The sequence below is a fragment of the Prunus persica genome, chromosome G1 (assembly GCF_000346465.2).
Source record: "Prunus persica cultivar Lovell chromosome G1, Prunus_persica_NCBIv2, whole genome shotgun sequence".
Taxonomy (NCBI): domain Eukaryota; kingdom Viridiplantae; phylum Streptophyta; class Magnoliopsida; order Rosales; family Rosaceae; genus Prunus; species Prunus persica.
In genome coordinates this window covers 12,275,837-12,300,513 of record NC_034009.1, presented here as the reverse complement: position 1 = coordinate 12,300,513, position 24,677 = coordinate 12,275,837, and the positions used below count along the sequence as shown (strand labels likewise).

Sequence of the window (24,677 nt, the reverse complement as noted above, 5' to 3'; positions counted from 1 at the left end):
AAATTTCTTATATCGGATTTAATTTTAATTAAATTTCTTTTTTTCACAAGCTTTCTTTCTTTTTATTTTGCTAACACCTTTTTTTTTTTTTTCTTATTATAAAAGCTTTTTTTTTTTTGCCAGATATTATAAAAGCTTATTAGCGTTGGAGCGTTAACGGAGCGTTAACCAGTTAAGTTAATATGGTGTTAACTATTCGTTTGGGCTTACTCAACAATATAGAATCTAAATTGTTCATTTATTATATCTTTATTGTGTAATATGTGATTAATTTTATAAAAGTAGCACGTTATTGTCTCTGCCTCTTACATTTGGGTTTTAAATAATTCTCTGCCTCCAACAAATTATATCATATTCGCATTTGGATTTCACTTTAACCCCCATCCAACGATAAAAATGGTATTTCTGTATTAGAAAAGGGTGCGTTTACTAAATTTTGAAGGGAAAAAAGTTGGTCGTGTTTTGAATATTAGTTTTCAATTTATGTCATTTTCTATTTAAAATTAATATGAATAATTAACAAATGTTGAATTTTCTCATTTCTACATGCCTATAGCTTTTGCATATCTTCCTCCGTGGTGGTTTTCTCCATATCTCCATCACCAATGAGATTTCTCCACCAAGAGAAATCAAGTTTTGCCTTTGATCCTCACGTTTATGAAAATTCATATATATTGGATCAATTTTAATCTACTATGTCGTCATTTTCCATAATCAATGAGTGGTGGGCAATGGCTCATGCTAGGGGTGACCTCATATGGTCTTAGCATCCATTTTGAAAATGTGACCAAATGAGTAACACAAGAGTCCATGTTGAAAAGGGAAGAATACTCAAATCGAAATGTCAATGTGACCAAATCAGATGGCTACAATTAATGAAAAGTTACAGCAAGCTTTGCAATCAAGGCTCATCTCCAAGGCAAAATGCTTTGTGGTAAATGTGTCTAATAAGATGTGTTTGGTTTGTAGAACTGATTTGATTTAAAAAAATAAAAAAAAATCTCATATCCTTTTTCAAGATATGAGAATGGAAGATTTCTTTCTCATATTTAATAACGTTGGGAAAGTAACTAGGACATACTACTTTATATCATTTTCCATATTTGATTTGTGTAGGAATGGAAAACAAACTTTATTTAGTTTTTCAATTACACCATGTTAGAAATATAAAATTAAAAAAGAATGCCAACATTTTTTTTAATACAAGCGATTGAGGGATGCAGGAAGAAGAGAGGGGGGATGGATTGTGTTAGGGATTTACACACAAACATTCCTAGGTGCATGAGAGTTTCAAACCTCTGCTTTGAGGCCAGTTGAGCTCAGCTCAACTAACTGAACTATACCTGATTTGCAAGAATACCAACAATATTTGTTGTTGGACTAAATTGTTAATGGGGACAAATTCATGTGGCATAAAAGCATTTCATATTACTAGAATTACCAAACATCCTAAATCATTTCCAATAACTGGATTTACAAAATAGTTAGGCAAGTGGTTAGAAGGAAAAAAAAACACTTTATTAAGAATTGTTCCCATGTATGTCATGTCCTTTTATCAATATATCTGACATGACCCGATCCAAATTCCGCTTTGGAATTCGAGCCGAACCCTGTGCGTGTCCGACACCGGGCGAATGTCGGGCACAAATGACCTATTTACCCTTCTATACAAAACACGATAAAATAACAAGGTTGACTTCTACCGAAAAACCGGCAAAGTTTCTCTTGTAACTGGCTCAATACCAAATCATTTACACCTTCCAAAACAAGTATATATATATATATACAACCAACTGCCAGCATACATATATATACATTCCAACAATTCAATTCTCAGTCTAGGGCAAAACATCATAGCAACTACTAAGAATTTACAAAGGAATCAATCCTTTTACAAAACAAAAATCATACATCAAGGGAAAGACACGGAAGATGGAAAACGGCCCGGTGGTGGATCACTGTGCACGTCTATTGTCTGGGGGCGCAAAACATGGAAAAAGGTGAGTGGACCCAAAAACAAAGTTTAGAAAATAGCATATGAACATACTAACCCCCACTGTAAAAACAGTTATACAAACTAACTTATTCTCTTTATTTCTGAAATCAATGCACGTATATAATTATACATGTACATAATCATATTCATGGTCAACATTACTTTTGAAAACAGTTTAAAACTACCACCTAGGTGTACCCTTTATTTCCGTCAATTCCTTGCATCACCATTGGTGACACATACTCGCAGGTCTCAGTGACACGAGGTCAGTCCAAGCAGCAACTCGCAAGATTCAGGGGACCGTAGTCCACCTGATCCGCATTACTCGCTCCACACGAGTTCGAGTACCAAGGATGTCATGGGGCAACTGTCAAGCATGCTGACTAAACTGAAGGCAACCAATATAATCCGAAGGCAACATTTAAACTCTGGGTACAAGGTGATTTAGGAAAATATAAAATTTCTGAAGAAAATCTGCTGGATAACAGAATTCCTGTAACCTTTAAAATTCTGCTGCCATTTATCTGATAATTAACGAGAATATCTTTTCCTATATTCTTTAAAGGAGATTTCACTCGGCAGCATGCAACATAAAATATTTAACAGAATAAAACAGTTTATAACTGAAACTGAATTGCTTAAATTCATTTATTAAAACAAAGAGTCCACTCACTGATAGTCCGAGCTCGCTGGATCTCTTGAAGGTCCTCCTGCGGGTCAACTGGTGCCCGGGTGCTTGATTCAATGACCATAATATTCTGTTAATACAAATAGTATTACCTTAAAAATCCTGACCTCCCGCTCCTAGAAGTACGTGCGTCAAATTAAAATTATTCCTATGCCCATAAAAGCTTTCCTTCCAGTTTAGCCGTATCTTGGGACTCAAAAAGCGCTAAAGTCCAAAAAGTCAATCCGGGACCCCGCGGGTCCATGACCTCCCAATATGATCCGGAAGCCGCTGAGGGTTCAATATATCTAGGACACATGTCCCGAGGGTTTGGTCTCGATCGGACGGTCGGATTGATCACGATCATGCAATCGCATAATTTCTAAACCATAGCCCTAGGGTTCGCGATTTCGGAGTATCCGGGACTTCGATTCATGATCCGTTGAATCCTACAAGTTTCTGAAATTATCTAGAGTGACATATCTGAAATTGATTAAGATCCAACGGCTCAACTGTATTGAACCCGGAACTCGCACAATATGGAAAATCTGTTCGAGGCTCAAACGGTATCCAAATTGAGATCCGTGAATTTCTACGCGCTCGTGACAACCTAAGGCTCGCATCAAGACACAATGCCACTTCACTACCCTCGCCCACGTGCCGCCGCACGCGCCGGCAGTGCTGGGTGTCCAAAGCGATTACGCATCGCCGGAAAATCTCAAAAACACAGCTCCAAACTCCTACCCTAGGTATAACACCATATTTGGAACCACTTTTGTTCTTGGACCTACCCCAAAAACTGACCGGAAGTGGCCGAACACGGAGGCCGAAAACCTGCCGAATTCCAATTTGAAAACCGTGCTAGTTACGGTCAAAATCGATGTAAACCTACCCAACCATCAGCTAGAGCATGAAAAATATGTAGAAATCTATAACTTACTTGACAAATTTGGAGAAGAATTAAGGGAGAACGATCGGGTTGAAGTTTCTGTCAAAACCGCTCGGTTTTCTGCAATTTCTGGTCAGCATCGGCGGTTCCACGAGCGGAGAGAGATCGGAAAGGGAAGAGGAGGTGGCGGCGGTTCGAATGAGTCCGATCTTGTGGCCAAAGGCGGCTTGTGGTGGTGACAGTGGCTGTGAGAATTCGCTCGGTGGAAGAAGGCAGTCGTGACGGGAGATAGAAAGAGAAAGAGAGAGAGAGAGAGAGAGAGAGAGAGAAACTGAGGGAGAAGAGAGAGACTGAGGGTTTAAAATCTGAATTTTCTTAATTACCATTTTGCCCCTAGTGATATTTTAACTGTATTTTCTTCGTTAAAACTCCGATTCAAGTCCACATCGTGTCTGCGAACTCGTTTCGTCGTGCTCTACGCAACGATGTATGTGGAATTGTCAAATTCCTTCTCGGTCAAAAAGTCAACTTTTTTTACTAAATTATTCCAAGGGCAAAATTGTCTTTTCTTCTTAATAAATTACTAATTAAATATGAATTTAGGTTTGGGTCATTACAATATCTGCCTTAGAGCATGTGTAGCACTTCGGTTTGGCCAGGGCAAAAGGCCCCCGGCTAGCCCAAAGCAACTCCAAAGCAGCAAAATGAGCCCGGGCATGCCCTGGGTCCCACTAGCCTGGTCAAGCCCACGAGCAAATCTTGACTGGGCTTCAGCCTAAAGGCGCTGACGTCAGCATGACATCATCGGTAACAGGCCCCAACGGGAATATGCCACGTGGTGCTTCCTAGACGCTCCGATGCAATTTTTTCCAGAAATTCGACGGCCTTGATTTTTTTGGCTAAAAAAATACCGAAAAATTCTGAATTTTTTCCCTATAAATACCTAACAATTTTATTCACTTTCCACACCAGATCTTCATACAAACTCCTCTCCTTCCAATATTTTTCACTTTCCACACCAAATTTTCTACTACAAAATTTCATTTGTGCAAAATTACAAATGGCCTATTCCGTTGAAGCGGGGGGGTCGTGGACAAATGTTCGAAGAGGTCAAAATCTTGGCAACGAGGTAAAAAAAAAAATCCGTTTTATTCAATTTAATGTCTTTATATATATATTTCTTGCATTTCCAATTTCATTTTTTTAATAGATTAGTCAAAGTAAAACAAAAAAGAGGAAAACCATTACACATGGCTCATCAAGTGAACAATGCCCACAGTCGGTTCCAGTGGTGCATTCTATGTCTGAAATAATGGCACTATTACGTCCTCAGAAGGAAAATACTCTCCCATGTCGTGATCCGGTGGAACCGCCTTCGCCAATGATTGAGTCGTTCTTGTACTCCATTGTGTCGGACTCTGAAGACCGAAAATATTTGAATTGTATGATGAGTGAGTAGGTATTTCAATTGTATGATGAGTGATATGTGAATTTTATAATAAATATAGACACATGGCAATCGAAAATTTTATCCAAAAATTTAATTTGAAAATTTTATCCGAAAAATGTTATCTGAAATTTTAAATGAGAATTTTATAATAAATAGTGACACGTGACAACCGAAAATATTATCTAAAAAGCTTTTTAAAATTAATGGTTTAAGTATAAAAAAAAATAAAGTAAAATGAATAATATTTGCTATTGCCCTTGCCCTTTGGGGTGAAACCAAAAAAGGCAAGGTTGACACTATTTACTTAAATAGTGTCAAACTTTGCCTTACCTTTACCTTGTCCTTGCCTTTTAGGCGGAGGTGCTCTTACCTTTTGAACAAGGCAAATTGACTTTGTCAAAAATTGTCTTTCATGTGACATAAATGATAACACTTCTACGTAGTATAGCTAGAAGCCTTTTATTGAATGTCCAATAAACTTTTGTCAGCGGAGCACACTACTTCTCAAAGTTAATTTGCAAATTCGTACACGTTACAGGCTGACTTGATAGATACAGAAAACCCTAATGCTTTTATGCAAGATGACACTTGTCAACTTGATAGGAGAAAAGGCTTTACCTATTTGAGTAGCCAACAACATCTACAAAATAGGAGAAATAATAGGGAGCTTAATTAGCTATTAGGACCACATCCACATCCACATCCACATACCAAACAGCAAATACCAATCCTAGCTAGAGAATAATGCGTGAATGGAACTAACAATACTGTTGCTAGCTGGAAGAGAAGCAAAGACACCAATATTATTACTTTGGTCCTTTTCGGCGACATAGATTATATGTGATAATAACGTCCATTACATGTGTAGGCCTAGCTACTAATCTAAAAAGAATGAAAAATGAAAAAGTTCCATAGGTGTGCAGCTCTTTTTTTTCCCCCAAAAGTGTGCGGACCGAGTAAAACCTTCCATGCAGCATGTTTTATATGCATTTTTCTTATTTTCCCTTATTAAATAATGAGTCATGTGACGAGAAAAATAAAAATAAAAGTGTATGAAACATGAAATACGCATGTTTTTTTTATGCGGGTAATTGATGCTCTAATCCGAGCACAAGAGTATTAATTAACCATATACAGTAACTAACTGGCTTCTGGAAAAATATATGAGCAAATTGCAAGTGGATATAATGCCATTAACTAGCAAGGAGAAACGTCCTAAGACTGTGCACTCAGAATCAAATAATTCAGAAGTTTGAAGTCGCCTTTAATATTGGCATATAGGATACTGTATATACGTCGATTTGTCCACGTTAAGAGTAATACCTTAGCGAAAAGGACATTAGAGAAGCCAAAATCACGTGATGCAGCACAAAAGGCTCATGCTAACACTATTTCTTTCGAACAATAATTGACACATCCACTATTTGGTTTTCTGTTTTCGCTAAGTTAAAGGTCATGGTACATTTTTGCATTCAAATTAAAGGTCATGGTGGGATGAAATACCAAACGTGTTTAAACCTAAGTGGGAAAACATAAGAGTGAAAACCCCTAGCCGCCGGCCACCCCTTTTGGGGCGGTGACTACCATACTTTTTGTCCTCTCTTCTTATATTTTTCATTTTTTTTCACTTCCTTCCCTTCCCATCCTCTTTGCTTCCCTCTCCATCATCGTCTCTATTTCGTTGGCTTGTTTATGGCGTAATTTTATAACAAATTTTTATGGATCTATCTTTGCTAAAGAGGAAAGTCGATTGGTGCAGATATGTTATCTTTTAGTAATTGCGGACAATGAGTTGGCTTTGTGACAACATAGTTGCAATCTGACTGGTTTAGTTTCTTTATTTTTGAAATAAGTTGCAAAAACTCTCTTTAGGTTTATTTTTGGAATAAACGCAGTCAAAAGTGTTCTTGGTTGTCAAAAAGTGCTTTTAGTTCTTGCAAAAACACTCTCAAATAGGCCCTTAAATTTCATGCAGATAGGCTTTTAATTGAAATTGAATGTCGGTTAAATGGATAGCTAGCCATAGTAAAGGGGCATTTTGGATGCATAGTAAAGGTTCCAAAGGCCGTTCGCATCCAATCCAATTGACCTGTAAAACTCAGAGAAAAATGCTCCAAGTCGACCCAATGATCTCTTTACTAATACAAATCAATTACTTCATGTAGCATTAATCATGGCTCTAATCTCCACTAATTTGCAGAAATATTATAGTATACGTATTCATACCTCATAGCTGGCAAGTTTAACTACAATTAATTTTGTTTTCGTTCAAGATTACCTTTTTGATGCCCCGAAAAGCTATTTCTTCTCTACTATGATTCTGGGATTGGAGAGCAAATCTCTTGTCTTGAGAATCTAGTTAATTTTCCTGGACAGAGTGACCTCCTTAATAAATTACTATTTCATTATTTTTTATCACTTGATTTGATTAATTATATTTGTATGAAGCAACAATTTCCCTGTGCAAAGCAAAAGTTTAATGCCAGATGGATCAACAAGGTCAAATCTACCTCATCTTATCTGGCATGGCAGGGCAGGCATCAGATTTTACAAATGAAGGTACCGTGGGCTCTATGCATGATAAATAAATCACAACTTTATGAAGAACAGCAAGCAAATGATCAGATGGGCTCAAGGCTTTTAACTAGAAGTTAGTTGACCCAATAATGTAATGCAATCGGCAGGTTTTTATCAGAAATCATGATTTGCACATGTCCAAAGCATGCAGGAGTGCATATATGTATATATATATATATATATAACCAGCAGCTCTGTAAACATATGATTGTGATTTGGTATGTAATTTACTGTAAAACTAGACCAATAGTTAATTCGTCTCGTGTTTAGATCACGTCCAATAAGATTTAAGATTATAACGTATAATAATTAAATCTATAAAAGATGAAGGTCGTATAATTATTATGGTGATAATATGAGCCAGCAGCAGAGCACGCAGCGGCATGCCCTCACTAATTACAGCATGCCCGGCTTCTTCCATTCATGTAACTCTCTCTCTCTTTCCGTCACTCCACAACAAAGATATTTTATAGATTATAAATTAGAATAACGTGAAGTAAACCCCACCTTTCAGGTCTCAGGCACGTGACACCTACCCCTTCATATATGATCTAATCACCTGTACTCTACTGTGTGTCTCTCTCTCTCTCATCACACACCACATCAGTCAGCAAAAAGAAAGAGAGAGAAAAGGTTCAAACTTCAAACCTCCATCATCCCATGTGAGCTGGTAAGAGCCCTTCCAAAACCCAGCCCCAGATCCACACCACTTTTGACGTACAAAACACGAACCAACACCCAAACTTCACATCAAAACAAAACCCATTAATATCATCCCCTCCTCTCAAACTCACAAAAACCATTATGTAGCTTCCCTTCTTCTTTTTCTTCCTTTTTTCTTTTTTGCTTTTTGTTTTTGCTTTTGCTTCAAACAAAGATAATGGAGATGAGGATGAAGAGAAAAGATGATGAGATGAACATGATCAAAGTGAAGAAGCATCATCATATTCATCATCCCCACCAAAAATCCCAAACCCTACCACCCTCCCCAACCCACTCTTTCTCTTCCTCCTCCTCCTCAGATTTCGAGTTCACAATCTCTCTCTCTCCTCGCAAATCCTCCAACACCCTCTGCCCCGCCGACGAGCTCTTCTACAAAGGCCAGCTCCTCCCCCTCCACCTCTCCCCCCGCCTCTCCATGGTCCGCACCCTCCACCTGCCCTCCTCCACGTCATCGTCTTACAACTGCTCCTCCTCCGAAACCACCACCTCACGTGACTCCACAGCCAGCAGCTCCAATGAGTCACGTGACTCCACCTCCTCCTTCGCCAGCGACCTCGGCCTCCTCGCCGACCAGTCCTGTGGCTCCTCTCGCCCCAGCTCCGTCGCCGAAGACACCAACGACGAGTCTTACAAGCGCCTCGGCAGCAGCAGCAAGTACGCGGTGCAGCACACCGCCAGCAACAACGATGCCTTTTCGAGGAAGAAGTACTTTTCCTTGTCGAGATTCTCGTCCGTGTTCAAGAAGGAGCCGAAAGTACAGAAAGACAACAATGTTCCAGATCACCAGCAGCAAAACAACAACAACATGGTGGGGCCCGGATCCAATAATGCATCATCAGCGAAGCCGAAACGTATGAGTTTGACTGCCAAGGAGGTTTTTAGCAAATACTTGAAGAAGGTGAAGCCCTTGTATGAAAAACTCTCCCAAAAACAGCAACAGAAAATGGGAGGAGGAGGCGGCGGCTTAAGCATCATCACGACCACAAAAACCTCAGCAGAAAAATGCGCCACGAGAAATAATAATAATAAAGATTGTGGTGGCAGCAGTCATGGTTTAGTTTCTCAGTCCTTCTCGGGTAACCTGAGGTACCCGAGAAGGAGGGGTAGCGTTTCGAGCTGCCCTTCTTCTATGAGGTGCTCCCCAAGCCACTCAGGCGTTCTCTCCCGTACTACCGGGTTAACGGGTTCGGGCTCAGGTTTGGGTACGAGTGGTGGCAACAGTTCAGCATCGTCCATGGAGGAGCTTCAGAGCGCAATTCAAGGCGCAATTGCTCATTGCAAGAACTCCTTGGTCGTTCAGAGCAAGAGCGCTGCTACGTGCCATGGTCAGTGATGAGATTTGAGATCCAACTTAATTAATTAATTTGACTTATATTAGAATTTGAAGAATTAATTAATTAAATTTGATTTCGTCCAGATAAATAGATCTGTACAAGTGTTTTTATCTCTACGTCTGTTTTCCAAACGGCCGAGGTCTCATGAAAAAGCTGCATCTGCATGACATACATGACATGCATGTGATGGGGATGGATATGATATGATGGTATTTTGGAAACACTCATTTGGATTTAGTCTCTCAAATTGAGCATCAAATTAGTTAAAAGTCTCTGTCTGTGAGTACTGTTTAGCCTCGGAACTTGAAATCTATATAATCTTGTTGTTTAGGCTGTGTTTGCTTTCCGTTTAATTGACCAAAAATGTGAATGAATTTAACGTAAAAATCATTGTAGCATATGGGAGTTTGCTATGATTTTGGCTTTTGGGTTTTTCTTTGTAATGATGAATTCGGGTGTCATAACTTTTAGGATCAGTTTTTTTCTGGAAATGTGTATGATTTTTCTTGCTTTTAACTTTTCTTCTATGAACGAATTTGATCGAGTTCTGACTTGTAATTATGGGAAGGAAAAAAAAAACAAAATCAAATGAAAAACAAAATTTTATTAATTAATTTAAAAGAAAAAGGCACATGGTCATTTCAGTTTGTTGAGGCTTGACTTGAGGTCAGCCATGTGGGGAGAGATTATTAGAGAGGAAGCTTCAGCAATTGTGACTGGATAAGACGGTGGATATTTAATAAGGGAAGCTGGCAAAGTAGTTGCCAACTTCCTATTTATGGCATTTTCAGATCTAATAAAAGTTTCAATTTATACGGACGATATATATAGAGCATTATAGGCTTCTCGTATGGATTATCCAAATCTTAGTTGGTGGAGGTACTTAATTGGGTCGGGGCACCATTTCATTAGCCATCAGATTTTGGGAATTCTACACTCATTCATTTTTTTATAAATATAAGTGATAATCTAAATTACAATTAAAGTGTCATAAGGATTCGAATTTGATACTACTCGTTAGCAACCCGTTGGCTCATTGAAATGAGTTTTTAGAAGCCAATGAATGAGGTTTATAATTGTTTTGAAATGAAATCGTTATATGATGATTTAATATAGAGTTCATTTCTAAGGCTAAAACAATAATGTAAGAATGAGAAACCCAAAATCTTACACTAAAATTGAAGAACCTCCTTATCTAATTCAGGACATGTTATTTCAAGATTGTAATTCTTTTTAGATTATCAAATTTTGGGAATTCTACACTTTTATAATGAGTTTTTAGAAGCCAATGAACGATGTTTATAATTGTTTAATCGTGATTCAATATTATAGAGTTCATTTCTAGGGTTAAAAACACACTTACATTCAATTTGTAAAACCTCTCCCTTCAATGGGGTTTAGATATTTATAGCAAAGCCAAAGCTCTTGATATTTTAGTTATGTTAATTCTTCACAATAATAAAAGGTTTTTTTAAGATTACTTTGTTAATGCATTTTGGCAATAAATCGTCAAATATGTGGAGAGGGACAAATCACATCAATTTGGCACCAGTTAGTTTGTCGTTGTCAGACCGACGACGCATTCTGAATCTAACTTGTTTCCATGTGGACCATCCATAGCAAATAACACCAATGGATCATAAATAGGGGATCCAGGCCCTCTGAATAAACATCAACCACCCCTTTCATACCACGTACTACTACTAGTACAGTACCTTCATATATACACGGTGGCACAATATCTATGTCGACCAATGGAGAACTTCTTTTATGCAACGTAAAACTTCTACGTGAAAAAGTTAAAATGAATTATAATTTCTAATTGATTTGGAATATTGTCACGGTCATATTTTGGTGTAAGTAGGGATAATCTCAAGAAGGGATTAACTCATCCGTACTTACTAATGAAAATTATGTCATCGCTCATTCAATAATATATTTAAGAAAAAGAAGATAAGACAAACTAATGAATTGAATTATCTTTGACTATTCTAAAACATTCTTGTGTAGGATATCTCTGATAACTTATTTATATATATTTTATTTTTTTATGAACATCTTACTGCTAATTTTCTTTTCACTGATATCCCTCTTCACACATAATTCCTTTAAATGAAAAATGAATAAATAAAAGAATGAATTGGTACGCTGTAGTAGTTGCACCTTTCTAGTGTGTATATAAGATAAATTTAACCCATTCTATTTTAAAATCTTGAATCCGTTCCTAGGTGTAGGTACGTAAGATTCCATGATAGTGCAAGAGTGGCCCTCAAACCTTGTAGACCAACACATTGCGTCATATAAAATCGATGGAAATTAGGCATATATAATCGATCGGAGTTGAGAAAAGTGAAATGCAGTCACATCTGTAATTATTTGTCTTCTATGGCTGGGCATTAAAGGTTTTTCACATGGATCCAGAGAGACAAGTCACATGAACTTTATTGCACTAATTGGCGTGGTCCTTCTCCTTCCTATCCGTACTGAAAGTTTTTTCACGTTATAAAAGCCCACAAATATCTTACCTCAAAAAATAAAGCCCACCGAAAAATATTGTAAGCATTTTTATCAAAATACAATAAGCTTTATTTTAAAAAAATCTGAGATTTGGGACACGTGGATCCTAGCCAAAGAAACTGATCTTTTGCCAAAAAAATTATCGAAGTTGATTTTCAATCAAGTCAGAAGAAAAATTAATATTCACTTAATCGATTGATATTGATCGCTTTGGTCAAATTTGTGTTCATCATTGTTATCAAGATAACGAACTGACTATCTTGTAAACATTGCTCTTTTGCTAAAAACAATTGGCAAGATTACTCTTAGGTCCAGTTTGATTCACGATTAATACTATATTGTAATTATAAATTGTTAATAGAGGATAAAATTGTTATGAAAAAAGTGTATTTAATGTTAATTTATTTTCCTGAATTTTCTCTTGATGAGAAAAACAAAACCCAAGGAAGAAGGAGAGTTTCACTTTCCCCATACTTTCCCGTGTGCAAAGCAACTATTTTTCATGCCTAAACTTACCGAACATGGAATAACAATTTATTTCCCATCCTCAACTCTCATTTCCCATGAACCAAATAGAACTTTATGATTGGAGTTCTCATGTAATACTTTTGGAAATCAATGAATATTTGGCAAGACGAGAAAATTAACGACGTAATTAATCGTTTTAATTTTAAGTTTTAAGTCTTAAATTTTGGGCCGTTCAAAATCCAAGACTCAAAACCTAAAATCTAAATTCTAAAATGACGATAATGAACCATAAAGCAATCAATGTTGTTGAAAACGAGATTAAAAATAGAAAGAAAAATAAATAAATTGTGGTGGTGGAAGTGGGTGTGGGGGGGTGTTGGGTGGTGTGAGGAATGAGCGAATGACAACCACAAAAACATACTAACTGCGTATAGTTCTGTCTCACTTACCCTTAGTTGTAATGATAAGATACTTGAACTAATTAGGCAATGGTTTGTCTGAACTAGTCTAGTCTCTGATCATGATCATATAAAGCTATGCACAAGGGGCAGCTTGGCATGATTTTGCTCCTCTCCCTCGACACATTGCCCTCTCGTATGGTTGAGTAGTTGAAATGTTTGCTAGCTGCAGTTAGATTAGATTAGATTAGATGCTTGAGGTGTTTTGAAATGTTTGCGGCCCGTTTGGTTTATGATTAATAGTTCGTTTACTTTACCCAACATAATCACATTGCGACATCCACGAACAAACAGTGGTAGCTAGAAATCGGTATTCGATCACAAAAAGTAGAAGCAGAAGACACAAATTTGTCCTGGCTTTTGTGTTTGTTTGATCATTTGGCTTGAGACTGCATGCAAACATAATTTATGTATTTATTAATTAAGGGAGACGTTGCCTCTTTGTATTATTTTTGTCGAGAGTATTCCACATCAAAAGATGACAAAGGCTTCAAAATTATATACGTACTAAAAGAAGTTGAGGTTTCACTTCAAAATTAATTGGCAATAAAACGAGTAGGCCAACTTATTATAAACCCATGCTAAAACCCTTAACTTTTCAATATTAGACAAATACGCTCAACTCGTTTTGTACCAAACCCAGCCTCAGCTTCCTTTAAATTAATTCAATTGATTTGAAGGTGTCAGAGTGAAACTTTTGTGTAGCTTCAACAATTGGCAATTAGAAATTTAAGTAGTATTATTAGGGCTGAGCATTTAGTAGCAGACATCTAGTATAATATGGTAGATTAGTCAGAAAGACTGCAGAGATTTAATTAACACTCCTCAAAACAATCCCACATTCACGGCCCGATGATAATGCTGATCTTCTTCATTGCCAAAGTTTATGTTCACCTGGTAACTACCAATTAATTTTTCGTCTAGTTGTAGTTGTCTTCACAATTTGTGGTTAATTTATTCGATACCTAATTGCAGCTGGTTCTGTTATGTAGCGCGAAGCTACGCTTTTTTTTTTTTTTTTTTTTTTTTTCATGCGAAAAGCTACGTTATTCAAACTCTGGGTGAGGCACGGCTGTAAAATATTACAATACAATTATGTCTGTCTCTGGGCCACCCAATCCATGGATGCTGTTATTGTAGAAATGGGGGCCTTTTGATATGAATGCATGTGTAAAGTTAGCCTTGAGCATGGGGCCTTGCCAACAGCAAGCTGTGGATGCCACATTGAAGTCCACCCACTTTTTTCATTTAGCCCTCATTTTCTGCTGTTTTATAATTTTATTTTTTAACACAAGTGATTGTCTAAACTACAAGAGAATAAGAGTTTTCCTCTCACACACACTACTATGGTGCCATGGAGATTCAAACCTGAGACAATTTGTTTGCAAGTCAAGGCCCTTTTCCACTCTGCTAGACCCTGTTGACGTAATCTTATAATCCTATTATAACACTAGGTAGTGTGTCCGTCCTCTTGCACCCGAATTTGATTTCCTTTCTCATACATTAGAGTAATTAAAATATCATTTTATAATCTTATACATTAAAGGAAATCAAACCTTGAACGTATCCAAATCCTAATCGTTTCTCATAATTTCGGCTAACCTGAGGAGGGAATATAGAAAATCCATTTATTGCTTAAATATTTTTTTCTTTTCTGAATGCCTAACCAATCAGTTACCCAGATGATTCAATTTCAATATAATCCACCTAACCTATTATACTGTCTGGCCTGAGTCTCTCTCTCTCTCTCTCTCTCTCTCTCTCTCTCTCTCTCTCTCTCTCTCTCTCATACACACACTAGAGAGTAGAGAGTGCTAAATCTGAATGATAGAGTACAAAATAAATAATGTGTAATTAATATTTGATCTCCTCTCTTTCATGTAGTAACAGCTAGGCTTTATATGAAACCAGAGTAAACTCCTCTCTAATTTAATAAAATGGTCAATGCTAATTAATGGTCCCCCCAACTCTTGTCTTGTACAGTCTTTAGCCAGCCACATTGCTTTGCCTTTGCAGTTTTTATTTATTGGTTTGCATTTGAAATCCCTCTTCTTTTATAATTATAATTGCCTAGAACACCAAAACTTGTGGTCCCAATATTTCTCCAAACTAACAAGATCGAATTGGTCACGTCTTGACAGATAGGAATGTACTATTATTATGTGTATATGTTCTTGTCTCTTAACCCTTTACTGATCATTGTCTGTCATAACTCTGTAGCCAGTTTTCTTCTGTAGATAAATAGTGCCTTGCCTACTAGCCTTCACTTCCACAGGTTAAATGCTTCTTTCTTACTCGTGATGCACGATTCATTTCACGGTCACTTTATCACGTGAACAACATATACAAGACACATTACATTTCAACCTAATTATGGAGAAAGTCTTCACTAAACCGATTACGTGAATGTGTTGTGATGAAATGGTGCATCAATTGATCACTGCTAAAATTTGAATGATTTGTGTATCACATGATGGTTCTTGTTGTTTATTAGATTAGCAAGTAAACAGACACTTTGACACATTATTGTCTCCCTCAGTCGTCGCAGAACAAAGACACAACAAACAAGAAATAATTATACAAGAGAGGACAGAGGAGGACCACAGAATGCTCTCTGGTTTATGTGTTTATGTGCTTTTGCTTAAATGATCACAGCGAATAACTGCATTTAATAATCACAAGAGTTACCTCCAATGTTGATTAGCTGTCTTGATTTAATTACAACTGCCCAAATCTTGATGGAAGCTTTTTAAGCCATGAACATGATATCTACCACTTGAAAAACACTTCCAGATGACAAGAACACACACCCAGGATGGAGAATTTACATCAAATACCAGAAACAGTCAAAGCCCATCAAAGGGTATTTTGGTCATCAACAAAAAATGTATCTTTGATTCAGAGATCACATGGCAGAAAATAACTCTCATGTGACCACATGCTTGGCAACTCTACCATGTTATATCCCCCTGTAAGCAGGGGAGTCAAACTAACAAAGCTCCTCTCTCTTTGACTAATCCAAACTCAATTGGATCAATTGCCACTAAGCTCAGAGATAATCCTAATTTAAAACTCCATGCACCAAACTTTCTTTTCTTAATTTGAAAAGCAGAAGATCCCTGCCAAAATATTGCATGTATCTTGAAAAGTTCAGGATTTACCCTACCCTATATCTAGCTAGAAAAGAAAGGAAGGCAGGCATGAAGGGCTTTAAGATTATATTCTATTTAAGAAACCAAACTTTACCAATTTCTCTCATAATGTCTATCCAAGACAACCCAACTTCCCCAAATTTAAGATTATCCCGCGTAAGACTTGTAGTTTTAAGTGATTAAGAGCATTTAACTCTGTACCTGAAATCCTAGTTCAATTTTCCCTTCCTTTAATATCGGATTATCCGATACACTGCAATAAATGTAGAATTAATTATATTGGAAAGAAATATCACATATATGATATGCTTTTTTTTTTGGTTAATATAATGTTTCACTTTCTATATTCTTTTTTCATATTAAATAATTATCAATAATAGCATGGGTTAAATCCTTTTCCAGGTTTTTGACCAAAAAGAAAAATTCCCTTTTCCAGGATTACTTTGTACCTTTTCTAATGATATTTGGGATTTTCGAAGAAAAATTGTATGAGAAACTAAAGGTAAAAAAAGCTTTTTGTCTTTGAGTTTCCAAGATAAAGTTGTCCATGTGCTGCTTCTATATTCTAAACAGCACCTGAGCTCTCATGTTTCGCCTTCACCAGACCACCTAATTTTTATAATCTCACCGTCCAAACGATAACTAGCAACAACAAAAACACAGAGATTAACAAATTACTGAAACTTTAAAAGCATCTCCTTCCCTTTATAAATCACATCCCTCATGCATTTGCTCAAAAACACTCTCCACCAACCAGCCCAAAACACAACCAAAATGGTGTCCCTAGAAATTGTTCAGGCAACCTCTAGATCCATGGACACACCTTCCAGCCCCCGGATTTCGTTCTCTGCCGAATTCCTCGACGAAAATAACTTCATCTCCATTACCCCAAATGCCCATCAGGGTGAGCAAGATCTTATAATGGAGTGTGATCAAAAGGTACGTAACCCGGAATTCGAGTTTCTCTCAAGCAATGTGAGTAGCCATACCATGTTATCTGCAGATGAGCTTTTTTTTGAAGGGAAGCTCCTTCCCTTTTGGCAAAAGCAGCATGCTGAGAGGCTCAGCAAACTTAGCCTCAAAACCAAAGATGTTGAGGGAGATGAGAATGAGGAAGGGGTGAACAAGGAGGAGAGCAGAGGGAGTTGGTTTGTTGATGATGACCCCTCTCCAAGGCCACCTAAGTGCACCGTTTTATGGAAAGAGTTGCTGAAGCTGAAGAAGCAGCGTGCTTCGTCGTTGTCCCCGTCTTCTTCTTCCTCCTCTTCGACGTCTTCTTCGAGCTCATTTGCTGATGCAGCAACAGCAGATCAAGAGAAGGAGGGGATGGGGAACAAAGAGAAGTACATGAAGAGGATAAAGAAAGGGTTGGAGAGAACAAGATCAGCCAGTATAAGAATAAGGCCAATGATCAATGTGCCAATTTGCACACAGGTGAAGAGCACTTCCTTGCCACCTTTGTTTCCTCTCAGGAAAGGAAGGCTAGAGAGGTGAGAGCATTTAGGAATTTGGTAGAAAGAAGAGGCTGGTTTGATCTACATCATTGTCCAACATGTTCATTGCCTTCTCAATTTTTTTTTTCTTCTTTCTGGGTTTCATTTAAGATTTGTCTCATGTTTAGAGTGTTGATTATGGTGGATCTGAAAAATCATAATGTAAATGCTAACTTTCTAGTTTGTGGTTCAATATTAACAAAATTTGTTTAATTACTTGGTACTTCTTGTATTGCCCAAAAGTACATACAGTTTTCTGCCAACTGGCTCTCCTAAATAAGCAACTGGAAAGTGAGAAGTCATGCAACATGCAGATGCAAATCTGTGACTCAGTGGGTCCAACATGTGAGGCATGGCAGCAACAGGAATCTGATATTTGACCTGTTTTGTTATTCCCGGTCATTCATGTTATGTCATACGTGATAATTTTTTCACTTAACATAGCATGATTGGGCAGGGATAATTGCTATCCCCGTTTCATATAAGTTTTCTGCTTAAAGACAGTGTATTGAATTATTGTTTGTTAGATGAGAAAGTCAAGGGATGAAGACATGAAAAAACAACACCAATCACTTTACAAAATATAACAAACCAACATATTCATTGTGTACATTTTTTCTTTTTGGTCTAAATTCAGGGTGTACATTTGAAAGAGGAAAAAAAAAACCTGTATTAAAGAATAAGGAAAATTAATATGAACAACTTTGGAGCAGCAACCAATTATACCAAGAAACCAGCAAATCAAAATGACTGTACATGAACAATCGGGCATAAAACTGCAGACTTAAGTTTCATTGAGGACCTTGAATCCTATCAAAACTAAAGACAGCTGAGCAAGAGAACTTTCGACTCTGGGATCAAAGAGCTGGCAAGGGCAAATTTCCCATCCGAATGTTTGAGAGCTCTTCATGTAGGTATGGAACAAGTTTCTCAAAAAAAAAAAAAAAAAAAAAAAAAAAGCAGCCACAGCAACCTTTGAATGCATACACTAGCTGTTCAAGAAGGTGGAGGTGCTGACAAAGAATTTCCAGAAGTCCTGAAATGAAAATCAAAACAATCAGCTTAAAGTGCAATTCATAAGGTTTAAGTGGGAAGACTAGTGGACATTCAACTACCTTAGGTCCAGCCCAGATTTTCCAGTAAGGCCAGTAGGAACTTGACCAGTCAGATTATTGTTTTGTAAAAAGCTGAAAGAGACAGGGGAACAGGTCAGAAACTCAGAAACATCAAGCAAAGAGCAGAATCACCACATGTGCCAGAACCCCCAACCCAAAAGGAGGAAAAAAAAAAACAAGAAAGAAAGGAAAAAAACAGTTTGCCCAGCTGTGTGGTCATCTAACAGCATTGTTAGCATAATAATTGGGAAAGAATCTGAATTATCAGCAAGAAACATAATAATTTAGAATATCTTCAATAAAAATGGAAAACAATGTATCAATTCGGATAAATATCTACATCTGAAACCAGTAACAATAAGCATCCATAACATTCTAGTCCTATACATAGACATAAACGTACGTGCATATATTACCAAACTTGGTGAGAATCCCTTTGTCAAATTAGAAGGTATAGACCATGAAACACTTCTAATGGCAGTTCCTTCCCACCAACAAAACAGACAGAACATGCAGATTTTAGTTGAAGCAATTCTGATTCTAATATGCCTTGAGAAGTAGGTGTTTCCAATAATAGGAGAATGGGGAGGTCGCAGATACTGGGCTTAAACCGTAAGTTATTTTCAACCAAAGGAACTTTACATCATAAAGTTCTCAAAGCAATTACAACTAACTTTTAGCACCAGTAAATTACAATGCTAACAATTCTATAATCAAACAGTATATTTGTTTGAGCTTAACCCAATAATAAAATAATAAACCAATTTTTTTCTCATTCAATTTCTATACAAAGAAACATTGTAGAAAATGCAAGTAAAAATCTCAAATTAATACCAAGAACCAACAAAGAAACAATTTTGATAGTTTGATACTTACAGTTCATGCAAGCTATCAATGTTCCCGAGCGATGAGGGGATATCCCCACTAAAATGATTGTCTTCCAAGTGCCTTAAATGAGGAAAAAAATGAACAAACATTGGATCAGAGAAAGAACATACTTCGGGCAACAGGTCAAGGTAAAAGGAGACTCAGGTTCCGAATATTTAGATATGACAATCAATGCAATGACAAAGTAGCAGATAAGAAACCCCCAAAATATTAGTCACTCTGTCAAACCCCAAGTAATATTTGTTATAGATTGAGGTCATTGACATCTATGATTCCATTTATAGTGGCTGATGTGCTAATAGTTCCATATGCTATCATGTGTTTCATTGTAAGTTCAAAAATAAAATCTGGGGGGAAAGTAAATTGCCACAACTTACAGTTTCTCCAGTCTCTTCAATGAACTGAGATCAGGAATAGGCCCTGAAAAATTGTTCTTCCCAAGCCAGCTGTCGAAAGAATGAAATCATCAATCAGGCATTCAACAAATACTTTTTTTCTTTCTGTCAATTTAAATAGACAGTAAAGTTTTCAGAAACCTACATATTAGACAATGCGGTCATATTGGCAAAACTAGGTGATAACGATCCTGAAAGGCCCATACTCGTCAGATTTCTGGAAGAAGGAGGAAACAGATATTAGGATATGCAATGCTGAGACAGAAGAAAAAAAAGGAAAAGAAAAGGAAGTACTTGATTAGCAATATGAATGATTATAATAAGTTTCCACTCACAAAGTGACCACACGAGGTCGAGGGCCAGAAGAGCATGTAATGCCTGTCCACGAGTACTGACGGGGCAAACAAGGATCACCATTCCAGTCAGATGGAGGGTTCTGAATCCTCTGTTTTACACTTTCCAAAGCAATAACTGTGGAAAGAAAGCCAATTCCCAGTAAGAATTGACATCACTAAACTGACTGCCATAAAGTATGAAAACCAACCAACTTATCTGAACGCATTTCACTCATCTTGGAGATGTGAGATTAATTTGTGAGCTAATAGTTCATATTTGCATAAGCCTAGGAACAAAATGGCATCTAACAGTTGGTATCTGAATATTCCAAGATACAAACTTTTAGCATGTGGGTTGGTTCAAAATCAAAATACGAACCCAATAGCATCAAAGATAAGCATACCGTCTCGAGTTAAAGTTGTTCCTCCAAGAGGCAGCACATCAAACACCTCGCCAGCATTAATCAGAGCACCACCACTTGACCCAGCAGAGGGAGTCAAAGTGATCCTTGTAACACCAGAAAGAGGCCATTTGCGCGCATAGACCACAAGCCCTTCTGGGGTCACATCCAAATTCTCATAATATGGCACACCATTGATGCTGATGTTGAAAACCCTCGACCCCAACATCCCTAAAGCAAAGTACAGAGCAATGTAGTAGTTCGATTCCCGAACTGACCCAGGAGGCCAATTCAACTCGATAGTTTCAGCTTGCCCGGTCGTCAATTCGCTCTGGAAAACTTTCAAAGGGGGCAAGTTCCACAGGTCAGAAACAGACACATTCGTGTTGCTTACATTGACAGGATTGTACCCTTCAAATGGCACCCAAAACCGATCGAATTTGTCATCTGGGTATCTGAAAAAGACCAAATTTTCAGATTCTAAGCTCACACAAATTTGACTTCCAAGTCTATGACTTTACGAATTTACGAGTTGAACAAAGAAAGAAGAAAGGCACATACCGAATGACTGGTCCAGTGTAGCCAAAGCCGTGCCTTGCAACCAAGCCGAGGCCGTACGACTTGAAATCCGTGGAGTTGTAGAGCGAGTCTTCGAGAATCACAAACTCCAGGGCGGAGATAAACGGGTCGGATTCAGTGTAATTGTTCGACCCGAGACACACGCTCATGGTCTTGCCCTGAGCGAGGAAGACCCCCTCGTAGTAAGTCGACTCGCCTTTTGCGAAGTCCTCTGTGGTGTTAACGACGGCCCAGAGGGTGCCGTCTACAATCAGGTCGAAAACTGGCGGGGTGTCGTCGGGGCCTCCGTAGTAGTAGTAGGTGGTGCGGACCATGTACCTAGCGTTGCGGTAGACCTGCACCGTGTAGCAGTACTTGCGGTGGGGATTGTTCGGGAACGATCGGACGGTGGAGAGGACGGGGACGAGGACCGGGGCCGTCAGGTTCCGCGGGGTCCCAACGGAGACAAAGCCGGTGTCGGGGAGCCATTCGCGGCCGTCGATCAGGGATTTGACCGGCGCACCGCAGTTTATTAGTGTTCCTGCATCCAACCCAAAATCATTGGCAACTAAAATGATAAGGTGACACTAAAAAAATTTTCAAATGAATAGTGCTTGCTTACCTTTGGGGAGGGAAAGAGATTGAGGGAGGATGGAAAGGAGGGAGAGGAGGAGGAGGGGGAGGGGCAATGACATGGTTGGGGGAAAGGCATGAGAGGGGTGAGGAGAGAGAGAGAGAGAAGATGGATGTGGGGAGAAAATGAAAGGGTTTTTAGTTGGTGTTTTGGTTTTGGTTGAGTTGGGTGAGTGAGTTATGCAAGGAAGGAATAGGAGGAGGAGAGAGAGAGAGAGAGAGAGGGAGGGAGTTGAGAGAAGGTGGAGTTGGGGAAGAGGAAAGGTATTTTAGTTGGGTAAACGCGGGAAAACGAAGGCTTGGTCAGAGTTGGTAGTTTTTTACTAAATTAATTTATTATTTTTGGTGGGGTAGGTGGGTGTGTGGGGTACACTTAGTAACTGGTTCTTTTTGTTTTGTCAAAAAGAAATGGAAATGGAAGGCCCAGTCCACGGTGAAAGGTTACCAGAAAAGAAAGGAAAAACAAATAAACTGTCGTAACGAACAAAACAACAAGTGAGGAGGCCAGCAAAGAATAGGCAAAAAAAAAAAAAAACGAAGCCCAACAGTAAACTGCAAACCGAAACGGATAAAAGCTCCAATCCTAATTTAGTTCGTCAAAGTTCAAACAAATATACAGCTTCGCGGAAGATATCAAGAGACATTGAAGTCAACTAAATTGTTTTCCCCAAAAAAAAAAGGGGTCAACTAAATTGGCTAAATCCGTATTTATTCTGTTTTTAGTATTTTAACTTCGTGTTAATGCATTTCATATCACAAATAGCATTTCTAAAGGAAATGTCATATTGATAATGTGTGTTAGAAAATCTCTTATGATCTCCTTGTAATTCGACATGAATATTTCAATTAAAATGAATTAGTCTCCTACACAAAGTTCGACGTTCTTAATATTAAAAGATGATATATTTCAATGGGGAACCTAGACTGGTCAGGTTGAGCCTAATCATGCTAAAATGGGTGTGTGGGGTTTAGGTTTCAAACTCTTACCTTGGGCGAAGGTGGCTACAGGCTCGGTTAGGATTTGGTCCGTCCAGCTGACGCGTCATGGGCCGAATAATGATCCCTATTGGCACTAATATTCTATTCAGTGACTGTAGTTGATTAGGGAAACATTAGGGAAATGTAGTTGATTTCATACCCATTCGTTCTCATATTTAAACCTAATTCATCCAATTCATAACGTTTTCTATTCCAAAATAAGTAAATATTAGTCTATTCGCATGCGCTTTTGACTTTGTGAGAGGTTTTTTTTAAAAAAATTTAAATTTATTTTAGAATTAAAAAAAATAATGGATAGTTGTGTTTCATAACAATATGATCCATTATCTGATTTTTCTTTGAGAGATTCACTATAATACCCAATATAGGAGCCCAAATTATAAAAAAACCATATATGAAATGGACTTTAGAAACACACCCTAAACTCATTTACAACATAACAAAAAGGCTTTTAACGTCTTTTAAATTACAAAACTGTCATTGATTTCTTAAAACAAACCCAACTCAAAAACTTCATAAAAAAGTCCAAAATATTCAATGGGGCATCAAAGTAATTTAATAATTAAAATTAAATTCAATAAGGCAATCTGTCATTTTTTGGATTTTTTTTGGATATGTTTATAGAAATTAAATGGTGTAGGGTTTATTTAGAGTTTTAGTGCTAAGAATGAGTATTTGACTAAATATCACTTTTTCTTTTAGGGAGATTCACTATTATACCCAATATAGGAACACAATTTTAAAATAAAATAAAATAAAATGGACTTTAGAAACACACCCAAAATCTATTTACAATATAACAAAAAAGCTTTTAACTTATTTTAAATTACAAAACTGCCATTGATTTAAAACCTCATAAAAAAGCCCAAAACACTCAATATGGTATCAAAATAATTTAATAATTAAAATTAAATTCAATAGGGCCGAATGTCATTTTTTGGATTTGTTTATAGAAATTAAATGGTATAAGGATTATTTATAGTTTTAGTATTAAAAATAGAGATATGACTAAATATCTCTTTTTTTTAATATAAAAAAGTATAAATTTACTATATTATCCTCATTTAATTAATAATTTTAATTTTTAATATTTATATTAATCAAAAATATTTTCTAATATTTTAAATATTTTACCATCAACTAGCCTGCTAGAGTAAGCCCAAAGCAAAGTGTGGAAGTGGCACTACTAAGAATGGGCCCGAAACTTGATTGTGCTGATGGTCACCCTATATTTTATTATATAATCATCATTGGATTCTCTCCAAAATTCCCATGGCTGCGTGCATTGTGTGTGAAGGAAAATTCTACAATTGCATTTCTGAAAAATGTTTGTTGGACATGTGAACACAATTGAAAGTTGCGAAAAAAAAAAAAAAAAAAAAAAACCCATCAGCACGTGTGTAAAATAAAATCCACTCCTCCTCATCCTCCTCTATTTGATGATGATGAGCCCGTTGTTTGGTTGGTCGGGTTGGTGCCAAATTCATGACCCCTTCAGCTTTTCCCCCCACACGTCACCTTCACAAGGATTCGATTCCGGATCCATTTCTAACCCGACCAGCATCCCGCTCGGGTCGACCCGACTCAGCCACCCAAAGTCAGCCCCCCACTTTACATGCAAGCACGACG

At 37.5% G+C, this 24,677-nt stretch overlaps 3 protein-coding genes across 3 annotated transcripts; 2 read left to right on the top strand and 1 right to left on the bottom strand.

Moving 5' to 3' along the window:
* Positions 8,003-10,031, top strand: LOC18793500 (probable membrane-associated kinase regulator 1). The gene is made up of 2 exons (XM_007224795.2): positions 8,003-9,627; positions 9,720-10,031. Exons 1-2 carry the CDS (start codon positions 8,460-8,462, stop codon positions 9,725-9,727), a joined length of 1,176 nt encoding a protein of 391 aa, XP_007224857.2. The 5' UTR covers positions 8,003-8,459; the 3' UTR covers positions 9,728-10,031.
* On the top strand, positions 16,805-18,683 carry LOC18789712. Its single transcript, XM_007227096.2, has one exon. It carries the CDS (start codon positions 16,955-16,957, stop codon positions 17,723-17,725), a length of 771 nt encoding a protein of 256 aa, XP_007227158.2. The 5' UTR covers positions 16,805-16,954; the 3' UTR covers positions 17,726-18,683.
* LOC18793331 (probable LRR receptor-like serine/threonine-protein kinase At1g67720) lies at positions 18,303-22,676 on the bottom strand. The gene is made up of 9 exons (XM_007223207.2): positions 22,039-22,676; positions 21,420-21,957; positions 20,862-21,313; positions 20,458-20,593; positions 20,268-20,339; positions 20,105-20,173; positions 19,716-19,787; positions 18,840-18,911; positions 18,303-18,760 (listed from the first exon to the last, which is right to left on the bottom strand). The coding sequence occupies exons 1-9, from the start codon at positions 22,109-22,111 to the stop codon at positions 18,721-18,723; spliced, it is 1,524 nt and encodes a 507-aa protein (XP_007223269.1). The 5' UTR covers positions 22,112-22,676; the 3' UTR covers positions 18,303-18,720.